This window comes from Rutilus rutilus, assembly GCF_951802725.1.
Source record: "Rutilus rutilus genome assembly, chromosome: 10".
Lineage (NCBI taxonomy): Eukaryota > Metazoa > Chordata > Actinopteri > Cypriniformes > Leuciscidae > Rutilus > Rutilus rutilus.
This window is the reverse complement of record NC_140215.1, coordinates 18,130,614-18,148,275: the sequence shown is the minus strand read 5'-3', so window position 1 is coordinate 18,148,275 and position 17,662 is coordinate 18,130,614. Positions and strand designations below refer to the sequence as shown.

The 17,662-nt window shown below is 37.1% G+C and overlaps 1 protein-coding gene across 2 annotated transcripts in view; it reads right to left on the bottom strand.

Moving 5' to 3' along the window:
- The window catches only part of acvr2aa (activin A receptor type 2Aa), a 49,466-nt gene that overhangs the window by 13,917 nt on the left and 17,887 nt on the right, over window positions 1-17,662 (bottom strand). Inside the window, exons 2-4 of one of the 2 annotated variants that reach the window (XM_084421488.1) lie at window positions 15,963-16,173; window positions 13,980-14,089; window positions 6,690-6,844 (exon numbers count right to left, since the gene is read on the bottom strand). In XM_084421488.1, the coding sequence (XP_084277614.1) occupies window positions 6,690-6,844; window positions 13,980-14,089; window positions 15,963-16,173 (476 nt within the window). Of the gene's footprint in view, window positions 1-6,689; window positions 6,845-13,937; window positions 14,090-15,962; window positions 16,174-17,662 lie in introns of both variants that reach the window. The other variant, XM_084421487.1, reaches the window with a different exon arrangement.

Here is a 17,662-nt window from a genome sequence, read left to right as displayed (position 1 = left end):
TCTGCCCCTGGGGCGGCAGACGTGGATGGAGGCAAAGGCTGACATTTTTAAAGCATTCCTTTTCCAAAATAGAGTAAAAGAAAGAACAACACAGGTAATTTAAGAGGGCTATCCATCTACCCAGATGCCTGTGGCAGATATAGTATTTCAGTGAGCAGGTTACTGGAGTTGTTTGTTGTTCAAAGTCTGAAAATAAAGAGACCAGTGGAAAAAGTCCAACGGACATTTGTTGTACGGGTGAAGCATTCATACCACAGATGTCCCGAATTCTTATTTCTTAAGCACCCTATAATTTTTGTCGACGCATGTCTGAATAGTTTTAATAGATTAAATGAATCTGATGCAAATAATGTTTTTATTGCACTCAAAGCTTTAAGCACTGTTATTAAGTCTACTGTTAATTTTCTGTATGGAAAAAATTATTTGATTTCTATAACAAAAAAGCCTCCCCATAAGGTCCATGACTGTTTACCAAGACTAAACTTTTTGAAGAAAGCAAATGCATTTGGGGGCTTTTGATCTCTTGTGAATTATTTACACACTGTTCATTTAGAAGACACATTTAGACCAAAGCAATACACAGCGCTTTGCTGTAACAAATGGAAGCGTAGGCAGCACATATACAATGTAATGCAAAGCAAAATCCTTACAGAACTAAATAGATTTCTAAGTGCCAGAGTGCATCTTATAAGTTCTGACACAGGGATGGATAAAAGCATCAATGTGATGTTTTGTAAGAAATCTTCAGGATGGACTAAATCTGTCATCAACTGAGCAACCATATTTGGCTCCACACACACTGAATGACTAGTTATTTACTTGTTCTTGGACTGGCCAACATTACTGTTTAAGCACCTTCTGGGAATACAAAGTGATTAAAAAAGTTTTAAAAGGGCAATATCTAATACTTTTGCAGGACCCAAGGTCCACTTATAATGTTAATCAAGTTTTCCTGGACCAAAAGTTAAATATTCTGGTCATAATTCAGTTTTTGCATACCATTTTAAACTTTTTGGCCCTAGGAATAAAACAGACTGCTTTTGCCGTTAGGATGACATAGAAAATGATTGCTGAGAAAACATAATATAATCAATATAATCTAAATAATCACTATACTGCTGCATTTCTTGCTGGGAGGGGGGAAAAAATCCAGTTTTACATAACATGATCCTTATAAAACTAGCAAGGCATTTTTAATATTTTGCCGTTTAGGATTTATCTAGCTCATGAACGAACATCTGTCATGAAGCACATTCATACAAATGTAAATAAAGCTCAGGACTCATTAGAGAATAATCTTGGTTCATTCCAGTTTTTAAGAGTTTTGCCTCTCTGGCAAAAACTACCAAAACAGATTGGCAAACGAGTGTTGCACAGGCCCACAGCTTCACATCCATTAAACTGATCAAACCACAGATTTTTCATGTGCAATTTGTGCTATTCTTGCTGAAAGAGAGAATGTCCAAGGAGTGACGCTGATGCAATATGACAGTTTGCAATGAATCTTTCAATATGACAGCAAATGTTTCATATGTTAAGTACAATAAAAACACTTTAAGCTGTTCCCCATTCCCACATTCATAACATTCATCTTTGCATACATTTGCTGCATGCTTGGAGACGTGCATTCATCAATCTCAGTATTGCCGTTTTACCATGCACCTAAATCAAGGGATCTCTGCCTGAATCCCCTGAATCAGAGGGGATTTCGTTTTTGTTATCCGTGCACTGAAATTCAGAACATCACAGATTGATGAGGCAATGTGCAGGGATAAACGCAAAATAAAATCAGTGGGATATTATAGGAAAATGTGCTAACGAAAACAAAGGGGTGCTTTTGATAGCAATGAAAAAAAGGTTTAAAATGAGGTTCCAACATAATCTTGAAAAAAAAGATGAATGAATCAGGCTTCTCTTACCTCTATCATTATATGAAAGGCGTGCTAGTTGAGGAAGGAAAGAGGAAATCAAGCGTTAGTTTTAGTTTAACGTATATGAGATGGAAAGACGAGATGGGGAATTTCATGGTTTCTGGAAGACGGGTAAATCTGTTTCACTATTTCAGTAGGAACTTTTACTTGCTGGCCAACACAATATATTTCTACATGTTAACCCAGTTTTGTCTGTCCAAAATATTTAAGGATTTTGTTATAGTCTAAAATCCATAAAAATTAGCTAAAAATTAAATAAAAATACTTTCTTCTACTTTCTTTTGCTACTTTAATGTGCAGAAACTAAAAGTAAGCCATTCAGAGCTTGACCAACATAGCAACACTGACTGAACCAATGTCTTATGTTAGGGATGGGACAATCTGTTTGTTCAACCAATGATTTGGGGATTTTGTATTTTTGCAATTCTGTTTAGTGCAGCTTGTGGTGCAAAAAGCACATATTTCATCTTTAAGATGAAAAAGGAATATACTGGTTTAGGCGTGGGCCTCAAGTAGATATTCTGATTACAAATCTTGCCTTATGTAGGAGAATTTCTGGCTTGTGTGCAATTTTAACTTTATGTAAATATATAATTGGAAAGAATGAACCTTCTGCCCAAGGACACCACTCGACAGTTGCTGCTCGCACCTGAGGCAAAATCTGCATGTTACAGCAACTGCCAGACTTCCACAAGATACTGAGAGACTTCTCCAAATAAAACGGAAAACGATGAAAATTTCAGAATCTCAAAAAAGAAAACACCAAAGATAGAGTTAAAGAAAATGGGGCATGAATCGTTGTTCAGGGAGTACAACAGATCTCCCTGCATTCTCAGAGACTTAATATTGTACCATACTCTTCTTAAAACAACCAACACTTAGCACACATTTTTGTGCAGGACTTTTTGTGAAACTTAAATAGGAAATTATAGAGAATATGGTGTTTTCAGAGCCATAATGCAACAGTAAGCACATCCTCCCTATCCATGCCAAATAATAATTTTTTAAAAAGCTACGAAAAAATATAAAAATGGCGATTTAGATGAAGAGCTAAATAATAATGAAAAGCTAATAATGCACAAGAGCTAAAACCTGAATATAAAGAAATAGAACCAAGGCAATGCATTGCGCATGAATGCAGGAGCTGACCTCATGGCCTTAAATACTGCAAAACGCGCGCAGTTGCCTTAATCTCCGTTCTTTCCTGAAACAAGAAGTTCCCTTCCTCACCATGAAGCCAAGCACTTAATGCGGTTAAAGCACATTGTGCTCTCTCTCTTGAGGGGCATGTTGGGTCTTGGGCCCTTGTAAGAAAACTGTTAAATAAGCATCTCTCTGCCTTCTAAATGGTAAAAGACTCCAAACTGGAGGCTGGGGGCCAAATGTTTCAAAAAGTCATTATTTTTAACTACATGCTTTAAAATGGCCTGAGAACTGATGGAGGAATGTTTCAATCAGAGCTAATCAAAACAATGTTGATGACAACTGATTAGGGCATCAAAAATGATTCTTATTTATGTTGATGCATACAGCATGCATTACATCCCATGTAAATGCATACAGCAACCACCATCAGGCTACCATACAAATTTAAAGATAGACCCATTTAAATGAGATTTACAGTGCATTTAGGAGTTTCAGTGTAGATGTTTATAGAGATAATATCAGTGAGTAAATGAACTGACCAAGTTATAAGGAGACAAGAGAGTAGTCTTTAACCAAACATATATAGTCAAAGTCAGGCAAATCTTGTGTTACTTATATTTACATATTTAAAACATTGTGAAAGTTAAGCTCAAAGCTTCGTATAGAACTCCAAAAAAGAGGGATGCTCCGATCGATCGGCTGCAGATCGGTATTGGCTGATAATCACATTCTACGACTCGATCCGTAGTCACAAAATTTGCCGCGATGACGTCAAACTTGAGCGCTGCAGTAACCTGTCATCATGTTCTAAAGAAATATCACGTGGAGGAACAGTTGTTTAAGGATTTAATACAACAAACCTGATTCGCTGCCTCTGTCATCTGCTCTCAGTGTCAGAGGTGGGGCACACACACACACACACGCGCGCACACACATTCTTGTACATCTATCTTTATGAGGACATTCATTGACACAATGCAATCTCTAGCCTCTTACCCTAACCTTACCCATCACAACTAAGAGCCTAACCCAAACCCTTACCCTAATTATGACCTTATCCCTAAAACCAAGTCTTGACCCTGAAACAGGCCTTTAAAGGGGTCTCAGAAAGTGAGGAACGGCCAAAATGCCCTCACTTTACTCTCTTTGTCCTCACTCCAATGGTCTAAAACTCAAACTGGTCCTCACAAAGATAGTTGTACAAGTACACACACACACACCAGACAGCGACAAGGAACCTGAGTGTGTATGATTACTTGCATCTGTCAATCTTCAGGTCTTTTGTGAAAAAAATCAATTTGCCATTGGTTGTCAGAAGATGAATGTATCTTTGTCGTAGTATCCTTTCAATGTCCAATGTAATTGGATTTCCCATGACTGGCGCCAGCGCTGTTTAATGCCATTAATCTCTATGAAGTGCAACCTTAACTTCAGCGTTACCCACGTTGCTCGTCGATTGAGCCTTGTAAAGTGGCGCTCAAAGTTAAATTAATTTGAATGAATCGGCAATTTTAAGTGTATAAGTTGAATGAACGGTTTAATGACTCACTCATAGAGACAGTCCCTTGGCACCACCTACTGGCGTAACAACGTAACAGCACTGACTGACAGCCTGCAATTGTTCAGTTTTAAAGTCTTGTAGGCTCTTTAATAAGCCAAAGTATGTTTTGCGTAAGCTCTGTTTTTAAAGGCCTATTCAAATGTTCACTGTAAAGTAAATATCGAGATCAGTATCGGCCGATCAAGATGACAAGAAATCGGTAGTCGATATCAGTATCGGCAGCAAGAATTCTAATCGGTGCATCCTAACTAGAAAGGGAGGTTGTAGCAGCAATATAATGCATCAATATCAAAATAAAGCACAATGTTATTTATCAACAGAAACTGAGCAAGCTTTTGGAAGGTAATGGTTTCATCACTGAAGAATAAAGAGAACTTTAAAGCCTTTTTCTGCACTCAAATGCGTAATTCAATTAAACAGATTTTCAAAGAAACTACATTTCTAAGCAAGTCAAAACAAGCAGATCTCTTTGTGGCATTTTGCGAAATGTCACACTTTACATTACAAAATCATTTCTGGCAATCGCCCAACGTTTGTGACGCAGTCGAGTGACAGCTTTGTGGCTTTAGACACAATTCTGGAGGAAATGATCGATCAAAACAAAAAGTAAATTAATATACTACCATTCAAAAATGTGGAGTAAGATTTATTTACTCACAAAGGCTGCATTTATTTCATCAAACATAAGTTACAATTTAAATATTGTGAAATAATATTTAAAAGTAAAAAACCTGTTATCTATTTAATTTCATTTAAAATGTAATTTATTCCTTTGTTTGATCAACATTTTATTATAAGTTGTGATGGCAAAGTTGAATTTTCAGCAACTATTCCTCAGTGTCACATGATCCTTCAGAAATCATTCTAATATGCTCAATATTTTCAGGTTTTGTTGATGGATAGAACGTTTAAAAGAACAGCATTTAATTAAAATAGAAATCCTTTGTAACAATGTAAAATGTTTAATGTGTCCTTAAATAAATAAATAAATAAATAAATAAATATAAATATATATATATATATATATATATATAAAACTGACCCTAAACCTTTAAACGGAAGTGTAAATAAATAAATACGAAATAAAACCTTCTCCGCTTCCAAAACGATTTTCTTTTTCAGCTGACATCACCAAGCCTTATTTTCAAACACGTTCCCAACCACCTGTCATATACAGACTGCTTTTCACAATCCAATTAAGAATTAAATTCCAACAATTTTAGTAGCTACAGAAAGGTTACGGTAAGAATATACCATTATGGAAGTTGCAAACACAGTTTTATATTGACTAAGTGTTGTAATAGTCCCTGAAGACTTCTGCCTGTTGCATTAAGAACTAATAAAGCTTCCAACAATTCAAAAACAAGTTTGGGCTGATTATGATATTTGATATCAGCAGTGCTGTGGGGATGGTTTATCTGTCAGATCTGACCTACATAACACTGAAACTCAATCGGGGAATTCCAAATGCTCACCTGACTCAAAGGTAACCCTTTGTGCTACCATACGGTCCCATATATCATCCCAGCACACGCTTGTAAATGCATCTATTCTGACCTGCCAAAGATGTCTTACAATGCTCAGCAGTGAGGATTTTTTCCCACTGGCCCAGTAGTTCAGATTTTCACTTCACTGGCTGAATCTATAAAGCTCTATTGTGTAGTTCAGAAGTAGATGTGAATCTTAACACTAGTCACACACAGGGGGTAAAGGTCACCTGATTGCTTGTGTCTTGTGTTATGTCATTTTTGTTATCTTTTGTTTATTGTAAGAGAAGAGGGCATCGAAACAACAGTGTCCTGACAGATCTCGTTTGATTTCAGCTGACAGTGTGTTTGAGCTTGAGCTAGTGTGACATTGAGCACATTAGATCCCTGAATTCACTGTCATTCATGTCAACAGGAGGTTCTGCCCAGGGGAAATAACAGCTCCCCAAAGCACAGTTTCTAGTGATATGAAGATGTCCTGATACACCGAAACTCTCACACACACACACACACACTAAAAGTGAATCAAAATACATGCATTATATACGAAAAGTATCAGGTTACCTGGGTAGGCACCAGAACAGGTGGATACGCCAGCTTGTGTTGCCGATACATCCAGAAGGAGAGCAGGACAATGGCAGCGATGCCCATGATGGGCACGATGGAGTACAGGAGGGTGTTGAACAGTGGTGGCTTTTGGGTAAAGGGGTTGGATGTTGCTGGGGAGATAAAAAGAACGAGAGACGTCAGTACCAATCAATACTTTTTATGTACTTTTAATGTACTCTACCATTCAAAAGTTTGGGGTCTCTAATTAAAAAAAAACAATGTTTTTCAAAGAAGTCTCTTATGCTCACCAAGACTGCATTTATTTGATCCAAAAACAGTAAAAACAGTAATGTTGTGAAATATTATTAGAGTTTAAAATATCCATTTTCTATTTTATTATATTTTAAAATGTAATTAATTCCTGAGATGGCAAAGCTGAATCCCCAGCCATTACTCCAGTCTTCAGTCACATGATCTTTTAGAAATCATTCTAATATGCTGATTTGGTGCTCAAGAAACATTTCTTATTATCAATGTTGAAAACAGTTGTGCAGCTTATTATTTTTATGGATGACCATGATACAATTTTTTTTAATAATTCAGGATTCTTTGATGAATAAAAAGTCAAAAGAGGTTCAAAAGTCTTTACAGTCACCTTTGATCAATTTAATCCTTGTACTTGCTGAAAAAGTATACTTAGAAAGAAAAAAAAATATGACCTTACTGAACTTTTGAACAATAGTGTAATCTGTGACCAAAATATTACTAACTAGAAAATGAAAAGAATATATTCACACATTCTGTCATGAGCTCCATTTACATTTAGTAATTTAGTAGACTTTTTAGCCATTGTGACTTACAAATCAATCACAAAAGTACAAAAATAAGGAAAAATATGAAACATAAAGACCCCTGTTTTTGATTCAATGTGCTTGTGTAAAGGCCTCCATACATACAAATACAGTTACACTTTATTTTAAGGTGACCTTGTTACAGTGACAAGTTTATAATTAAACATTGAATTACTGAGTAATATTAATTAACAACATATACTTACTATAGGGTTAGGGTTAGGATTATGTTTGGTTTAGAGTTAGATGCATTTGCTTATGCAAAAATTACAGTTATTATTACTATAGTAACTACATGTAACATGTAACAAGGACAGTCAAATAAAGTGTGACCACTAGGGATCCTCCGATCAGGATTTTTGCAGCCGATACCGATTTTTTTTGTCATCACGATCGACCGATAGAGATCCCGATCATTCAAGCTTTATATAAGTAATAATTAAGCTCTCTGCTGAATGTCAGTGTTTTTTACAAATAAGTAATACCACAGACATTATTTACAGCAATGCTATAGATTGTTGTATTAATTGAGAATAAAATAAATAAGCACAACAAATATTAATTTTACAATGAGCATTTTAATAGGCCATTAAAAACAGGGTTTATGCAAAACACTATCCATATGAGGATACTCTGGCTTATTGAAGAGCCTACAAGACTTCGTCAAACTGAACATAATTACAACCCATAAGGTGTAATTAAACATTGCCCAATATGTGACTGAGGACAAAAACAAATAGAAACACTGCAAACTCCTAAATTAACTAAATGAGTAGTCGGATACAAAAATGATCAGGAATATTATTCAGCAATTGTTGAGTATTTGAGTAATTTCTTCCTACGTCCTACTTAAGTAGGTAAGGCAGGATTATCTTTATAAATGCGAGCTTTTCTGATACTCAGGCATATTTGACTGTTCAAGCCCAGTAAGATAAGTACTCATACGCTGTATGAGCAGCAGCTTTATGTGCGTACGTTCCAGATGTGTGCGCTCAGAACCAGTCTCTCAGACAACGCGCAAACATATCAGATGAGCACTGTTTCGCTGCCTTTCAAATCACTTGTTCTTAAATCACAAGGCTTAAAAATGCATTGTTTCTTGAGACCGCGTAATAACTGGTGATGACTGCGCCGCTAATATCACCAATTTCCAATCAGTTGGTGGGATCGGCCTATTTTAGTGATCGATCAGAGCATTCCTAGTTGCCACAAATACTTATGAGAAACAAATATGCTGGCTGTATTCTACTAGTTAAGACGGTTACAATATACTGATTTGATATAGGTCATTATATTTTTACAGATACCAATTATGATCATCATGATCATATTTCATAAATTATGAAAGTAAACATTTTTAATTTGTCTGTAAAAAAAAAGAGAAAAAAAAAAAGAGCAAAGAGTCGGATCTCATGTATGCATATAGAGAGTCCACATTCTAAGCTTTTACTATTATTATTATTATCAAATTAGCGTTTTTTTAATTTAGTGAACTGCTCCCACTGAAAGGGCTGACATAAAATAGATAAATACAAATGAATAATAAAAATAAGTCAATAAAATAAACAAAGAAATATCAGCATTTCCCTCCTTTTTAAAACATATATGCTCTTTGGAAACAGCTGAATGCCACACTTCATTATTATTGGTTTAATAAGAGATACGAATGTGAAAAGGGATGATATCAGCATTACTTAGCAGAATCTCAGATTCTAACTCCCTCAAGAGGAACAGCACACGAACACAGGACAGATGTGAAGTCTAACATACACCTTCTGTACGTTGCATTAGCGAGATTCGCAGTGTGCGTTGAGAATCTCTCACTGCATACTTATCTTAAGTCCCGCACCTTTTGAACTTGCTAATTACAATTCTTACACGCCAGCCTTGTAATTCAAGGTTGGTTAGATTCCCTGAAGGCTACTGACAGATTCTGGCTTGTGCAAACAGTTTTATTTCCAATGCACATGCATCTATGCAAATGCACATTCCCGTTAAAAGCGGTTCAACAGAACTGCACGAGTGTGCGCTTGAGGGAGAATAGCGTGTGTACTTAAAGCACACGGTGGTCTTTGGTTTCTATGCATCTAGTGCCAGATATCGGACTGGGCCGTGGCTGTTCGCCAGAGATGCAGTGATCCCTCATCCTTGTGTTATGGCAGAGCATTTCCCATTTGCCTGGGTTGACTGCGGGACCATGTGCACGACCCAACCGGTCGAACTTCGGCTGAACCTGTGTTAGCTTTGGTCCAGCAGAGATCCCATTCGTGATGCCATTTCTTCCCTCTCGTGCCGGCTATGGACTTGGAAGTGGGTTAAGGACTCTGGATTAATCCACAAGCGGAGGAAAAAACACATCCACCCCCAACAAACCCACTCTCATCCGACCCTACTTCACCCTTCCCCCATTCAGCGGGCAGAATGGCCACATGCAGCCGCGGGGCAAAAAAGTTCCCAGTCACAAGGTCATGAAAAGCACACAGCTCCATGCTCGCAGAAAGCGAATTCTGAGAAACTCCAGTGTGCTTTGTGCAACTCTCTGCGTCCTTGTGGGTTTTTGCATTTCATATCAAGATCATTCCATATGGAGTGAGTCAGTGCTGGAAATAGACCCATTACATAAGCACGAGTGAGACCCCCCCCCCCAACCCACCTCCTCTGCTACTGAAGTACTGAAGACTCTTCTACCCACCACATTTGCACTGATACAGACAGTTGTTGTGTCAAAACTCATCAGGCGGAGCTCAACCAGTGCTGTATGCAACTAAATCGTGAATCTTTTAAAGCGGCCGCGGGTAGATGATAAATCACGATTGCTGAAACGTACAACAGCCCTCCTGCAGGGAGCTGAGAGCAGTGGCTCGCTGACATGCCTCCATCCCTCATTTAGTTAAGAGGATGTTGATGTCAGTGTTTACTCAGAAGAGATAAAGCGACCAGATCAGCCCCGGTAATCTAAAAGACACAGTCATCTCTGAGAGCACGCTATGCTGTTAAAAGCCCAAAGACAGCAAAGCAAACTGGTGCAACGAAAGCTCTGATGTCTTTATTACAGAATCACTCAATATATGGTTGTTCAGGTTGTTCAATTCATGTATTTCTGAGGATCTACTGCAGTGGATGAAGAGCTACACAGGCTCAAACTCTGTAATGTTAAGCTTAGTCAAGTTACCATGTGAAACACAAAAGTGTAAAATTAAAGTAGTGCTATTTCTTTCATACATTTCCAAAGAACATAATATAACAATTGTTCAAGTTGTATTTAGCACCAATTTGTGTTCCTATGTGATGCTGTCAAATTGATTGTGATTGTATTAATGCACATTATAAGTCACTCTGTTCCAACTTCCCAAACACACATTACATCCCACAACACAGCTGTTTTAGCCTTACAATTTAGTCTATGCTAAACAGTAACAAGTACTATTTTTGTAACATATGAATGTTGCTTTTCTTTTCTTTTTTTACAACAAAAAACTTTTGTTAATGTGTATCTTTAACAACACATTTTGAAATTATCAATAGCTCGGCAATTAGACTAATGTAATTCTCACAAACTTAATGCACACATCACAGCAATGATTCTCTGTAATTAACTAACACCTGTGTTGACATGTAGTTGTAACACTTTATGCACAACTACATAATCGACAGAAAGTTCATCAGCCAAACTTATTATATATATAAACTACCATTCAAAAGAATGCTTTTGAAAATACTTGTATTTGGCAAGAATGCATTAAATGGATCAAAAGTGACAGTAAAGTTATTTATAATGTGACAAAAAATATATATTCCAAATAAATGCTGTTAAGTCCTGAACAAATGTCCCAAAAAAACAAAAACAAAAATTTTAAAGGAAAAATAAATGGTTTCTTGAGCAACAAATCAGCATATTATAATGATTACTGAAGGATCATGTGACACTGAAGACAGGAGTAAATGATGTTGAAAATTCAACTTTGCCTTCACAGGAACAAATTACATTTTAAAATAGAGAATAAAGTTTTTTGTAATTGAATTGTAATAATTCAGAATATTACTGTTTTTACTGTATTTCAATTAAACAACCACAGCATTGGTGAGCTTAAAGGGTTAGTTTACCCAAAAATGAAAATTCTGTCAGTAATGACTCACCCTCATGTTGTTCCAACCCCTTCGTTCATCTTCGGAAAACAAATTAAGATATTTTTGATAAAATCTGAGAGCTGGATCACTCCTCCATAGGCTTCTAAGACATTATAACTTGCCGGCCCAGAAAATGTATTAAAGACATCGTTAATATAGTCCAAGTGACTCCAGTGGCTCAATCTTAAGTTTATAAAGCGACGACAATACTTTTTGTGCGCAAAAACAAACAAAAATAACGACTTTATTCCACTATTCATTTCCTTCTCTCTGGGCCTCCAGTTTTTTCACGTAGTATAACTGCGCAGCGCGTCTGTGTTGTACGTCACACGTAGGCTCACTATTGGCCGACGCTGGTCATGTGTGTGATGCGTGTGACGTACAACACAGAAGCGCTGCGCAGTTATACTACGTGAAATTCAATACTCAGATTTAATAAAAAATATCTTAATTTGTGTTCCGAAGATGAACGAAGGTCTTACGGGGTTGGAACAACATGAGGGTGAGTAATTACTGACAGAATTTTCATTTTTGGGTGAACTAACCCTTTAAGAGACTTCTTTCAAAAACAGAAAAAAATCATACCGACCCCAAACTTTTTCTGGTAAAGGTATAAATAATAATAATAATATCGATATAAATCGATCAATTCAAGACCAATACAATCTTTCTGCCTCTAAAATACAGATTTTGAATTAAGTTTAATTATTATTAATTAATTATTATTTATTTAAAAAAAAGAAAAAGAAAAAAAGCTTAAACCACTGCTTCAGCTCCATTCAGTGTTGGTCTTAGCTTGTACACACAAGCATTTTTTCTTTTCTTTTTTTTCGTTTCTGATGTCAAAAATAACCTGAATTTATAAAAGCCTCCGGTAGCAGCAACATCACAACGATCAATTACAATTTTACAGAGGAACATGCTGCTCTGAAAAGAACTTCAACTCCACTAAAGCAAAGCAAAGGTCATGAAAAAAAGAAAAAGCCCGATGAGCTGCATCAATAAGGTGACATGAGACAGACAACAAGCTCTTCATTCAAAAGCGGAATAATCCACAGCCATAAAGCTCTGCAGTAGTCACAAGAAATGCAGATGTGTATAAGAGCCAACACATGCAGCAATTAACAGAGCTTTAGTCAGTGGAGTTCTGGTGGCTTGGTCAATAAGCATATCAAAGCATACCTTCTGATCAAAGAAATAGAGAATTATCTGAACAAATGAATAAACATAACCAACATTATAAAAGTCCCTAATATCTGTAGCTTAAAAGCATTTCTGTAATTAGATTATTTCAAAAATCAAATGTTAAAACTGTATTTTCTACACTCACAAGGAGGGCACAATGGATTCACTGGAACTGTACAATTATGAAAAAGCAAAATTACAAACTCACGAGAAACTATCAAACCCAAAAATCTCACGGAAACTGCACCTCATCAGTGTCACTAGCTACGTTTACATGGACAACTTTTGAATTACGATTAATGAATCCGAACGTAGTGTTTACATGAACTCTAAATAAAGTGATGGGGTTGATGTGCGTGTTTATATGTCACAAGCTTCAAATCGGAATTGATTTATTTGGCATGCGCACACTGCACGAATATACAGTTTACCACTGTTTGCGCATATTCTCCTAAATTTCTTCTTTTCTTTGATTTCGGGTCCTAATTAGGAGACAACGAGCACATGAACCGTTGTGGCTTGTTGCTTTTATTAAAAAAGCAGTAAAACGCCCATTCCCGCACCCAAAACAAGGCGTCTATGGATGAGAGACCTAAACAAGGACTGATGGGACGTTGTCCTGCTTCACTTCACATACGATGAGTGGAATGAGAATTTTAGAATGACACGACAGTCATTTATGACACTATTCAACATCAACAGCTCGTTCCTTGCGTCATATGTCATTTCTACATCATTGCACATGCGCAGTTTTTTTTTTAGTTTTTTTTGGGACTGTGCTAGTAGTCCAATTACAATCAGATTATTAGGGTCCATGTAAACACAGCTACTGGATATTAAATACAGACACATAGGGTATTAAAAATACATGCCAAAAAGCACGCAGAAAAAATCTTCAGTTGCACCATATGTTTCCAACAGGAACTAATAATGAACATTCACACCACTGACAACACTCTGAACAAGTCGAAATGATGAGGTTATGAGGGAATATAGGCTATGATGAGACAAAGACAGAAAGGAGAGTTTCACACCGACAGAATCAAACACCAGCACAATTACATCAAAGGAAGAGGTATAACTGAAGAACTTCCAATACCCTTAAAGACTTTGCTGTTTGTGTCGCTGAAGGGAGCCTTACTCTGAACTGGCTGCGTGTCTGGGTTGTAGAAGAACTTCTCGTTACACATGTTACCCTCACAGCAGCAAAAGAACACATCTGGGTCCCCCTTCTTCTCCACACACTCGGTGCTGTAAGATAAAGAACAAGCAGAGCTGTTTGTCCACAACTGAGGTTCAATTTTTTTAACCACTCAAATACTGAAATTTCTAGAACACAACACATTTTTCACCAAATAACAGAAAGGTGCACAACAGTACATACTGATTACATACAATTCATTTGATTAATTAAATACATTTAATGTAATTCATTTGATTATAAAAAAAAATAATAAAAAATTTTTGGCAATTAAATAAAGATTGCATCACATTTGGGGATTATTGAGACACGCGAGCTGCAAGGTTTATTTGGATTTCGCTCGGGTTAGAGAGCAAACAAACGAATAAATGCACATGGGCGGAAAAATGCCTGAGCCAAAGAGATACTTTTTAAAATCTGGCAGCCCACATCAAAGCAGAGCTCTCAGGTTGGCTTAAAGAAGATAAACAAAGCTTAGCAGCACACCAATAATCCTTAAGATACACACACAGGTGGAAATGAAAAAATAAAAGGGGAATGGATGACATTCCAGAGGCATTTAGTCAGAAAAGTGATTCGGTTACTGTCTTGCGACGCACACGCACCATTAAGCGATCGCAATACTTGCTCAGCTACTTAAGGACTTGACATGGCAGAGCAATGTGCATGAAAAAACAAAAAACATAAATCCTTCCAGCGAGGGAGGTAAACGGGTTTAGCAGCATGTTAGGACAGGAGAAGTGCTGCTTCCTTTGCACGCTATCAAAACAGCTTCGTTCAGGAGAAGCACTTCCTGATCTACCAGCGGTGCTACCTGTCACATAGGGGCAGATGCGTTGATAAACCTGTTTTTAATATCTCCCCTTATATGGCCGGAGGTTACAAGGTTCACAACCAAGCCTAAACATGGAAACACGTTCACACAAGACTTTATCTTAAATTCTGTGAAATCTTGAGAAGGAAGTGTTTGGTTAAATGAATGTGTGGCGTATACTCTCTCTGTAATGTGTAGAGCATTGAGCATGGGCAATTTAGACTAAGTTAAACAATGCTTGAAAATGAAAAAAAAGAATTTTGGGGTCGGTCAGATTTAGTTTCTAATGCTCACCAAGGCTGGACTGATTTGATCAAATATTTAAATGTAATTCATTCCTGTGATGGCAAAGATGAATTTTTCAGCAGCCATTACTCCAGTCTTCAGTGTCACTTCAGAAAGCATTCTAATAGAAACATTTCTTATTATAACCAATGTCGTAAACAGTTGTGCTGCTTTAAAAATAAAAAAAATCTGGATTCTTTGACAAATAAAAAGTTCAAAAGAACAGCATTTTTAAATAGAAATATTTTGTAACTTTATAAATGTCTACTGTTCCTGTACAATGTAATGCATCCTTGCTATATAATAAAATTATTGTTTCTTAAAAAAAAAAATATATATATATATATATCTTATTGAGCCCCACATTTTTAATGGTAGAGCCCCTCACACTGCAATATTTTTACAAAATGACAATAATTGTACAAATGCTGATGCAAAACAAGTGAAAAACTGCATGTGAGGAGCAAAAACATCTCTACTACAGTTACAGTTTTAGAAACTATGATATAGGCAGAAATGAATGCTGATCGCAAGGGCAGTACTCGAGGGTTTGACCACGCCTCTATAAGTTAAATCAAAACAATCGCTATTCAGAGGGGAAGGCTGTGACATATGACTACAGTTAGCACTGAACATGACACTTAAAATGATGCTGATCAATATTGACGGAGGCTACCAGTCAAAAAGCCTCACAAACTGCTGGGTTACCAGTTTGAATCATTTTAACAAATCATTCAGAGCGAGCATTGAATAATCATACAAGATTCACTTACTGAAGCACAAGTCATTGTCTCTTTCATTTAAATTTGGCTCAAAATGATTACCTGTCATAGCAGTTGACATCATCAAGCCAGCAGCCTTGCTTTACTATTTCAACTGATCCTGACACATTTCGCCAAGTCGCGAAGCAATGAAGCCTCTTGTCCTTTTCTCCCACGCAAGACTCAATACCGCTGCGGTTTCCTCGGTTCTCCAAGCTGGGGCTGTAGTTGTAAAAGACACACTCTTGTGTCTCTGAGCGGCCGAGAATGGCACCTGGAAAAAAAAAAAAAAAACACAGGGGAAGCTGGTTAAGACATGGACTGCCTGCAGTGGAAACAGACACCTGCTGTACTGATCTCTCAGAAGACTTTAACCACAACCCAAAGTGTAACGCTCAAACCCCAACCATCAGTCCGTCACTGATTAGCAGCTGAAAATCAATTAAAGATGACAGGCATGGGAGGAAAATAACCGACACACAACTGTTTGAAAAGAACCCAAAAAATGTAAATCCACAAATGGGATTTTTTATTTTTTTCAAAAGCTACTCATGTTTTTTTTTTTTCATGTGGTTAACCAAAAAAAAAAGCAAATGTAAGGTAGTGAGTGTGATTAACACAGAAGGGCCACTTTGAAACAGGATGTGGAGTTTACTTTTTCCTAAAACAACCACAACTCAGATCGTGCTTGAATATGGCAGTGATGTGATGAGTGTTATGAAATTATCCAAAACACAACCCATGTCATCACCATCACTTAACACACAAGACAAAAATCCAGAGGATTTCATGAACAAAATAAAGAGCAAATAGCGGATTGAGATTCTAATCTAATTCTTTTACTTGCTAATCCTGATCAAAGACACCTGGGATCTCGTGCAGGTTGCGCATGCTCGCACGACTAAGTCTCTGTCTGGACGTTTACATAAGATGCGTTCTTGCACTCAAAAACATTTAGACGGAGCGTAACAGAATAGAATAGAACAGAAAGTCAAGTGTTAGCACTAGTTTGGCGGCAATCTTGCATCTATGGGAACATTGGTGATCCAGATCAGATTTGGCTTGAGCTGATGTTCACAGATTGTGCCACAAGAAACAGTTTATGCTTTGGGCCAAGTATTTGAGCACTGGTAGCACAGGTTTAGTGGCAACACATTGCTGGATACATTTGAATGGAACACATTGTGCATAAAAACACAGCAATAAAGTGATTACAGGAACATTCTTCAAATGTCACAAACTGCACTTTAGTATGCTCCAAAAATACATAGGCTACCACGTCTTACAGTAAAAACAATTCATTAAGTAAGTGCATTTCACAACTACATGTAAGTAGGGGTGGGCGGTATACCAGCAGACACGATTAACCTGTAGAAATTTGACAACCGGTAGTTTTCGACTATCGTCTCTATCGCTGTTCCGCTGACGTTGCTGTGCTACACGGTCACGAAAGCTTATCGTTTGCATGTGAAAACAAATGATTTTAAACCACTGAAGCTCAATTAGCAGCGAAAGACCACTCATTTTGCTATATGTGCAGCATGCAGAGACTGTTTCACAGCGCGGACTGTGAGGCGTGCGCACATGAAGCCGCTGCTCATTAAGCGCGTGAGAACTGAACTGAGTGCTTTTTGCCGACTAATGGGGCTTGAACGGTTAAATACACATTCTTATGTATCAAAGTGATCATGTCTTTGCAAATGCACAGCCATTTATGTCTTAATTGAATGTAAACACTTAAGAAAACAAGTATATTGGATCAG